At 36.7% G+C, this 10,135-nt stretch overlaps 1 protein-coding gene across 2 annotated transcripts in view; it reads left to right on the top strand.

Moving 5' to 3' along the window:
- SH3YL1 (SH3 and SYLF domain containing 1) overlaps positions 1-5,825 on the top strand; it is a 46,314-nt gene extending 40,489 nt beyond the window's left edge. For both annotated transcript variants that reach the window (XM_065631841.1, XM_065631843.1), the window contains exon 10: positions 5,308-5,825. In XM_065631841.1, coding sequence (XP_065487913.1) covers positions 5,308-5,507 — 200 coding nt within the window. In that variant the 3' untranslated portion in view covers positions 5,508-5,825. The remainder of the gene's footprint in view (positions 1-5,307) is intronic.
- Positions 5,826-10,135: the final 4,310 nt, after the last annotated feature.

The raw sequence follows: 10,135 nt of genomic DNA on the forward strand, positions 1-10,135 counted from the left end.
ATGGACAGTCAACAACAGGATTACCTTGCAAGTCACCAGTACCGTTGATCAGATGGCGCATTGGTGGTGACAACTGAGTCACAGGGCTCTTTTTGTGCAATCCCCCTTAATATGGTTTAGATGAATGCAAAACTAGCAGTAACAGTTGGTATTAGTCCACTTTTAGTTTCTATCTAATATGTGCACATATGACCCACAAAATCATGCTAGCTCTCTAATTGCTGGCAATTAGCGAATTTTGCAAAGTGGATGTTTAGCAGTCTCACCACTAAGGCAAAGCAGATGAAACTTATTTCAGTTTTATTGCTGTTTCAATGACCAAAAGCAGCACTACAGCTTTTATATAATTCTTCTGCAAGATCTTCAGCATCAGACATTCAGTAGCTAAGGGATATTTACTTCTATGCCAGCAAATTTAAATTTGAGACCTACAGCAGGGGATTTAGTTTTTGCAAGCATAATAAGCTGAACCCAAAACGATGAAAAATGCCTGTTCTTCTCTGAAAACCAGTCTTAGAATCAGCCTATGGGTTTGCTAATATTTTATAGTTTCACGTTAGAAGGTGAAACTAATGGCTACATCTACTAGTAAATTAAACAGTGTAAAGACATGGGCCCAAGCACTATAATTCGGTTACCTATGTGGTTGTGTTGTTAGAAAGTTCCTTTGCATTATTCTCACCTAGTGCTTTCCTAGATAATTCATAGCTGTGGTGTAGGAGTTACTCCAGCATAGACACCAGTAGGTAGTTTAGTTGTGGCTCTTCTCTCTGGATGCTGAGTGTTTACTAGTATGTGTGTGACCAGTCTATGCCAGTTGGCCTCAAAGTCAAAGCAGAGCTCTGGCACTCTTCAATCGATTAATAGAAATGTAGCCAGAGAATCTATTCCAGAGCAACTTTCTAGAGAATGCTTTGAATCTGTGGTAAATGTGCTGTGATTAAAGACAGTTTTATTGCCCTTTCTCTGGAGCTGGTACTGCAGCATGCCCAAGAGGCTGCAAATTCACTCTAGTTTATACCTCATCATGTCTTTAATCCATAGCAGTAGTCCTTAGCAAAAAGTTCAAATCATGATGGTATGTAAAGATGAATAAAAATGAAAGGATATTGTGGTCAGAGCCATTTGTTATCCAGCATACGCCATACCCATGTGTGCTAGAGCACTGAATATGTATGCTGGCTGCTGCACTAATTGATCTTCAGCCAAAATTTCTGTATTTCTGTTTTGACCACTGCGTTCGTAGAAGTGTGCTGTGTGTATTCAGACACCATTAATTAAGGATTTTCCACAATGTAATTTGTTTTTATTTCAGTGTGCATACTCATAAATCTGAATGATTTCAGTATCATATGCTGTATGTAGCACTGCAGCACCATCTTGTGTGAGCTGCAAATGTGGTTTCAATACACGCATTCAGCAATCTTCATGTTGACTATAACAATTTTTTTTAAAACACTTTCCTGTAAAACTGAAATCGGGAAACAAGAACGTGAAATAGATCCCCCTTATAGTATACGTGGTAGATTTCATAACAGTGCATTCATTTAAGTTACACATTTGTTAGGATGATCCATATAAATATGAAGCATGGGATGCTGCAACCTGGAGACAAAAACTATGGAATTTTATCTGTTTCATGCTACAAAAGTACAGAAGTAAAGCACTGTGATTAGAAACTTTGTGAGAAATAAAATGAAACTATAGTATAGGAAAGAGCTGCTAGGAAAAATTAAATACAAATTTTTGTGAAATAGCCGCCAAGAATAAAGCCAGAAATGTTTTTAAATGATAGCAGGTAGCAAATGGGGCAAGGACTCAGAAATCAATGTTCACAATCAGCTGGAGTGCTTTGAGATTTCTGCATGTTTGGAAATATACACATCCATAGGGGCAAAAAGTGGAAAGGGAAATGCATAAAACAATCTCGTTCATATGGCTGAGCAAACAGTGGCTGGAGGCATGATTGTGGTGCATCAAACGCCCTCCTACACTTTAACATCTCACACGCACTTTTTTTGTTCCACCTTTTCATGCTTTAAGTTGTGTCTAGTTTCCCTTAATTTTTCTTCCTACTTTTACTGAGCCGATTTCAGTATACTCAGTAGTTTATGTAAAAGGTATTATAGTCCTACTCTTAAAGCGAGTTCAGCTATGGAGCAGATTAACTACTACTTGCTGCCCTTGCTACATGTCCCGAATATTAAAGTGATTAAAGTGGGGTAACAGTTCTATTGCATGTAATGAAAAGAAGATCTCACAGTCACTTCTAGCACTTTCAGTCTCTTGTGATGTCAATTATCTAATTTTTCCAAGTATATTAACATAGTTTGGTCAATTATATAGGAGCTCTAATTCTCCTAGAGTGGTTATCCTTTTGAACATTTAGGTGATGGAAACACATATGGTTAAGATCTCAAAGTACAAGAACTTGTAGCCTTTATTATAACATAAGATGCACCTTTACCCATGCGTGCTGCCTGAATGTAGCATAGGGGTAAAACTCCCCATCTTCCCTTTTGTGTGCAACGGAGTCCAAGCCGTTTTCATGTCGTAGCATCTTAATGTTTTCTTATTGTTCTTGAATTAAAACTAGGAGCAAAAAGTCAAAGCGTCTTTTACTTTTGTGGTTTTTGCTATGATTTCCTCAATCAAAATATCTAGCTTCGAACCACACTTTGCATGGGAACACATCATATAATCCTGTCTGCATCAAATGCTTGAATTCTTGGAGGAAGATCATGTAACTGCTGAATACCCAATCTGTCAGGGTTTTAAGTGTGAAAAGTAACAAAGATATTTAGAAAAGCTGTATTGCTGCCTTTTTTTAGTAGAAGTAACTGGTGGAGATAAGGACCTGATATACGTGGGTATTCTCATCTGGTTTGGTTTTGTTGTGGTTTAACCCCAGCTAGCAATCAAAACCACAGTTCCCGCTCACTTGCTCTTCCCTGACTCCCAAATAGCAGAGAGAATCAAAAGGTAAGGGAGAAACTCATGGACTGAGATCAAAACAGTCCAATAAAATAACAAAACAATACTAATGTACTTCTACTACTACTACTACTACTACTACTAACCTATATAAGATGAAAATAAAATATAAAATAAAAGGTACTCAATGCAATTCCTCACAAACGCCATCTGCACTGAGCAGCCAGTCCTGAGAAGAGAGAGCACCCTGGTCCTGAACGGCTGATCACAGGGAGAGAGAGAAAAAGGAAGAAATGCCCAGAGGCCAACTGCCAAATGGCAGAATGGCAAAAGATCAAATGAAAGGAACTCCTGAATGGAACTCAACTGAAACAGAGCAGAAGTAGAATGGGTCTCCACAGCTGGAAAACCCAACCTGCATTAAATATAGTGCATGAGGCTAATGGCGTGGAATTTTCTCATTGATGAGCCCGAATGTCAGTCAAGGTCTGTCCCGTCTACGCCTCCTTCCCAGCTGCCTCACACTTACAGATAGAAAGTCCAGAAAGACCTTGGTCTCCCAGACAACAGCTAAGATAATAATAAATTCTTACATTCTCTTCATTTACACTCAAAAGCACTGGAAAGTTACTTGAAGAAAAAACATTAACTCTGTCCCAGGGTGTTACCTTCTTGTTCTCAAACTAAATCCAAACAAGGACCATGCTAGCTGCAAAAAAAAGAGGAGTTTCTAACTGCATGAAGAAAATTAACTCAATTTCAGTTAAACCAGAATGTGTTTTCACATCAGAAGAAATAGTGGTATGTGACTTTAGATCATGAATATAGATATCAGGAGAGAGAGACTGTGTGACCAAGGAAATCAGCATTTGCCTCCTCTGCAACCAACACTCTCCCAACACATGGCCAAAGATTTTTGTATTAAGCTTTGATGATTGCTACAAATGCAGATCACGAAGGCAAAGAACTGGCCTATGGAATGAATATATGTATTGACAATTGCTGGGAAAAAAAAAATCTGTGCTGTTCATGCATACCTTTGTAGTCCATTGTTCTTCTCTGTCTGTCCTGTTTTGGCTACAGTTTGTATTGGGGAGGCTTGGACGTGAAAGGATTTTTCCTCTTTTTTTTGAAGTGATAAAAGCAACTAGAAGAAAAGTTCTGTGGGTATTGGCTGTTGATGACAGACTGCCAAAAGAAAAGTTGTATTGGTGCTTCCCTCACCATCCTTTCTAGCTCTGTACTTGCAATGTTTAGACTAAGAAGAGTTTAGATTTCCTCTTTTGCAACACAGTTCTGGCAGCAAACAGGTACAGCTAATGCTAAAAGCCTTTAATCTTGCATGCTTGAACATTTGTGCAGTTATCATGTCTGTATGAGCAATACAACCTGAAATCTCTCCATCTGACCATGTAAACAACTTCATTATTTTCTCTTAACTAGTCTTCCATTTTTGGTGCATTCATGCGAGACATTAAACAAATGCAACTACCTTGTGTTGTTCAGGCGGTTAAAGGAATTGAGAGCAAACAAGGAACTTTAAGATAGCCACTTAGATTGAAAGTTCAATAGTAATAAACATTGTTATATCAACAAGAGTGGAGGCTGGATAATGGTATCCAAGACTTTGGGTGATTTTAACTCTAGATCGGAAGATTCATGGCATGAGTCCAACCTCAGCTAAGGACTTAAATAGTTATGCAGGAGCCTGGTCGAAAGAGAACAAAAGTCCTTTGTGTATGTAGTCTAAAATACCACTATGCGAGCCAAGTCACTTCCGATATGTCAAACCACAATCAGTTCTTTCCACTAGCACACTTTGTGTATTTTCTTCAATGTGTGAGATACACCAAAATCCTAGATGCTGCAAACCCTATGGAAAGAGAAGGGAAGTACTGTGCTTATTTTGTATTTTACCATCTTGTATTCTGAATATCATTAAAAAAATCAAAATCTCTGCTTTAAGTTTTGTAATTTCTGTGTGGAAACTTTCACAGACAATACATACCAAAGCTAACACTTGAAAGTTGTTCTGTTCAACAATCTTTCAGGAAGCACTCACACTTTCTTTAACGTGTCACTTTTTTCCCCACCGTCTCTGACCATATGAGACATACAGAAAAAAATACCGATCTTTATTTTATGTAGAGCAGTACTTTATTTATTAAATAGACTGTGCTGGTAGGCTAGAATCCAAATTTCACTTACCTAAGAATGTAGTGGAAAGAAAGGGGTTTTTATCAGCAGTTTATATGCTCATATAAGTTATTTTGGTGTCTTTGTCACTGTTTTATACTTAATAATAGTGTATTTAAGGACTTACTGTATCTGCAGTTTAGTAATTTCCTTTTTATTTAATTTCTTTCATTTCAGGTCACTCTTGGAACAATCCAGTAGAAGTGACGGCCCTTTATTCATTCGAAGGACAACAGCCAGGTGACTTGACTTTCAAAGCTGGAGACAGAATCACAGTCACAACCAAAACTGATTCTCAGTTTGACTGGTGGGAAGGAAGAATCAGAGGACAAACTGGCATCTTTCCAGCCAATTATGTCGCCATAAGTAACAGCTAAATTTGTATAGAAGAAAATATTGAAGCAGTAATATATTTACACTGAAAAATATATTTTAACTTTTCAGATTTTATTAAAATGAGATTCTTGCTCAAGGCTATCCTAACACAAAATTGAAATGCATTAAATGACCTTAACTTTTTGCTAAATTTATTTCTTAAAGAAACAGTAGGTTATAGCCAATTTATGGTGAAGTTTTATTTTTGAGCAAGTTGCCATATAAAGAGTACTCTAATTTGTGTCTAGTTTCAATTCTGTCTTACTGAATGGATTTATTTTTACATGAGAGAAAAATTGTAAACAATTTACAATTGGACATGCTGAAAAATTACTGATTTCTATTAAATTATAATTTATGATCTCTTTCTATAATAAATGCTCTCAAATTTGCTTTAAACCATCTCTGAGTTGGAGTTCTTTACTTTTACTAAACACATTTTTTCAGAGGTATGGCAGAAGAAATTACCTTTATACTTGGTTCTAAAAATCACTTTAGGCATTGCAGTTTTTCTTATTAAGTGCTTTAGGTCTGGTCCCCAGTTCTTGTCCTTGTCAGGCATATAAAAACCTTTTTTTAAACATTTCTGTAACAGTTAAGCTGTTCGGCTTCTCTGATAGCTTGCCCTCATCTTTGAAGAATTTAAGCACTTCTGAAAATTTGTTTAATAAAATGCATGAATAGTCCCTTCCAGAAAATATATAGACTTATGATGTCACTTGATTCCTGTAGGAACTTGTTCTACACATGGGAAGCAAAACAGAGAAATCTCTGCCTGGTTCACAAGTAAGCTTGCACAACTCTTCCTGTTTCTTCCCATCTTTTTAATGTTTAATCTTTAAGGAAAGAGCAAGATAGAGTAAATTGCAGAGTAAACAGAGTAAATTATTAACAATAACATAGAGAAGATATTTCTGTAGGATATATGTATTAATAATGTATAGCACTATAATTCTCAGATTTCAACTTGAGTATTTTTGTAAAAAAACTTCATTTTACAGATCCAGATATTGACCTGAAAGTTAATGTGACAAATCAGAGCAGAGGTGAGAATGAGACTGGGAGTTTTTGAGAGCCAGTTTAGTTTCCTTCTCATTGCTGGATGTGCTGAATTTGCCTCTTATTTCGAGTTAATGCCAAGATTATAGTTATTCTTCTTGAGTCTCAGCTTTTCCTCACTTAGAAATGTGGGGGTTTTAAGTTCTTGTTTCTTCTAACAATGCCATGAATATCAGATGGAAAATCAGTATGTGGGATCTTTCCACTAACCAAGTTGCAGTTGATCTGCTGTTATGATCTCCTGATCTATCAGGTGCTGTTCAGCTTTAAGTTATCCCATCTGAATGACAAGGCTAAGCCTGTTATAGAGTAAGACTTATCATTAGAAAGTCATTGCATCCTACTTATTAGCTAAAGTTTCTGTATTTCTTTCAGACTGGCCCACACGTTTTTGATAAGCAAACGCAAAATGAAACAGAAGAGACTGAAACCATAGTCAAATGTGTTTACTGCCTTTCAATTAAAATCTTTCATATTCTTTGTCTCATAGACAAGGCAGATGTATGTGATGTGTCTTCAGACACATACCACCACCAAACGGATCCACACAGCTTGCAGGTATTTTTTTAGAAAGTATTTTCCAACCAGTTGGAAAGAGTTACATAACTTTATGTAGCTGCAATGGAAGTGTTACTATATGCCTTTTGAAGAACTGTTGTAACATCTGCCAATTTGAGATGAGAAAGCAAAGTCTGTGCTTACCAGTTTTTCATAGACTGCATCTATTGCTTATAAAGTAAGATAACACTAAATCATTCAATATCAAGACTCAGTGAGTAGGATTAATAATAATATCATAGACCCAGAAGCTAGATATGCCACATATTCACAAATAATCACTCCTGCATCTATTATACCCTGTTGCTGCACTTTAGTTATGCAGCACAAGCTGAAGCATCTGCTAGCAGAACTGTGCTGTAGTACTTCATTAGTCATCTCCAGAATGGTGGATGCTTTTTCAGCCAGCGTACTTGCCTTTGTGTAGGGTTGTTAAAGCTGCTTAACTCATCTCAAGTGTCTTCTTCCATAAACTGTCAGAATTTATGAACTCACACAGTAAAATCTTTTTATTGTTTATGTAAATTTAGTTTCTTGGATTGCCTTAGCTGAGTTTGGGGAAAAATGAGGGTCGTCTGAGTGTTCACGGTAGTCTGCAGGCTCTCCAGGATAGCACTGATTAATTACTAAATCCAAGCTGCATTCTGAGGGGGAAATATTGAACTGGGAGCATATTCATACCTGGAACATTTCTTTCTTCATCTAAATATAATATAGGAAGGAGAAGATGCAAGAAAAGCCATTGGTTGTCAAAAATAAACCTCTTGAAGCATTACAGAACTCTACTGCCTGGTTCTATTATACGTGCCTTTGATGCAGGCTTGATCAACCCACATCAGTGGGCTTAGGCTAATTCCAAAAGTGTTTTTACAGTAAAAAAAGCTTTACAGTAAAAGTCAGTCTGCACAATTCAGTAAATTAAGAGATCTCTAAGGAACATGTACTTATATAGCAGGTTCTCTGCAGTAGGTCTAGAGAGAAAAACCTGGAGATATACGGAGTCACCCACGAGACACTTTTATTCTAGTAAGAGAGATTTTCCATGAAAACCCACGTTTGTGTTCCTTTGCTACAGGATGCCTGACCCAAATGCAGAAGAGAAGATTTTGAAGATGATGCCTCTAGCACAAAGTATTAAATGTGTTTGTAGACCAGTTATGAGATGCCTGGTGTCTGGTTTTTAGTAAGGGATTGGGAGGACCAAATCAGTAGGTACTTGTACTAGAAGAGGAAAAATGAGTTATGGAGCCATGGGCTTCCCTCAAGGGGATACTTAATAACAGGTACAGAGATTATGGGCAAAATACTTCTGCTGTGGTGCTGAGCAGGTTCAATTCACCATGCTCTTAGAAGCAGTTACCTTCAGCCTATAAACGAACTCTTAATTGCTGAAGTGCAGTTAATCACACAACAGTAATTTATCGATGTAAAATACAGGTGCTTTCCATATTTCTTTTGTGACAATCTTTTATATATGATATCCCAATTTCCTGTCCATCTTCATGGGCTTTATTTTGAGCAAGGGAATTCCCAGAGGGTGATAGTTAGGCCTGCATGCTCTGTGTTCAACATTATCAGGTAACTTAATCATAATTCATCTTAACGTTAGATATTTCACCATGCTAAGCAGTCGAAGTAGAGTTCTTTATTGGAGGAAATCTTATGGCTTACCATATTAAAGGCTTCAAATTTGGAATTTAATGGTGTCTAAAAATATTTTTTTACATTGTAGCTCTAAGAATTTTTCTCTAGATATGATTGCTGATGGGTCACTGGACTAGCGGATCAGTATCGCGAAGGCACGTGTAATAGAATCAGGTAGTAGAGTTCTGTAATGCTTCAAGAGGTTTATTTTTGACAACCAATGGCTTTTCTTGCATCTTCTCCTTCCTTTATTATATTTAGATGAAGAAAGAAATGTTCCAGGTATGAATATGCTTCCAGTTCAATATTTCCGCCTCAGAATGCAGCTTGGATCAGCATGCACTTTGTTCAGTGCATCCAAGTGTTTCCTTGTGAGATTGTTCAGTGTCAATTTCATTGTCCAATCCACTGTCACATTCTATTATTTTTTCTATTTTTCCACAATAAAAGCTAGCCAGAGTGATGATAACAAGACTGTCTACCAAGTCTACCCAGCAAGCGTTCAACTCACAGGAAGATCCCAGTGCATACAATCTCCTCATTAGCTTTTGGATCAAGACTTACTCTCCTTCTTACATGTTTTATGGTGTTTCAAGTCATGTGACAGCTTAGTTTCTTGAAATCCACCCTTTCCAAATAATAAAACTTCAAAAGACTTGGTATCTCTTTTATATTGGTATTTAGCAAAATTTACATTATGTAACTGCATGGTCTATTAGTTTTGCTAGGAGAATTCATTGAAAAGACTCGAAAATCCTATAATTATTAAATACACCAAATTTTACATAATGCTTGTAATGGTGAAACAATGATATCTGACAGTTCCATGCTTCCAAAATTTTCATTCAGAGTATTTACACAACCATCTGTCAACAAGTTATGTAAACAGGAAAAGGTAACTGGAGAGGATGGTACATTTTAAAGTTTATCTTTAAACCCTTAAGATTAAGTTAAAAACTGAAGTACTCGTTTTATCCTGATACTGGCCAAAGATACGAAATGCAGGGGGAAAACTGAAAACAAGGTTTTTTTCCTTTCTTACAGGAATTTCATCAGCTAGTTGTTAAGACAGGAACAGAGTGTGACTGTTATCGACAGATCTTTCTTCCACATGCATTTTTTATTAATGCTTCCACTTTAATTAACTATTTAAAACAGTATCTATGCTTTCAGAAAAGTTAAAAAGTTTTGTAAACCTTATTCAGTTTATTCCTAACATCTCTTTGACAGCTTGCATAGTTTTGTCCATTCATGGTCATTTGCGACACTTTAAAGTACATGACCAAACCCACAGAGTGTGTTCAAATTCCGTTCTTTCTGGTACCTGTTTTGCAAAAATCTGTTCATTTACTAGTAATCTAATTTTATC

This window comes from Caloenas nicobarica, chromosome 3 (genome assembly GCF_036013445.1).
Source record: "Caloenas nicobarica isolate bCalNic1 chromosome 3, bCalNic1.hap1, whole genome shotgun sequence".
NCBI lineage: Eukaryota > Metazoa > Chordata > Aves > Columbiformes > Columbidae > Caloenas > Caloenas nicobarica.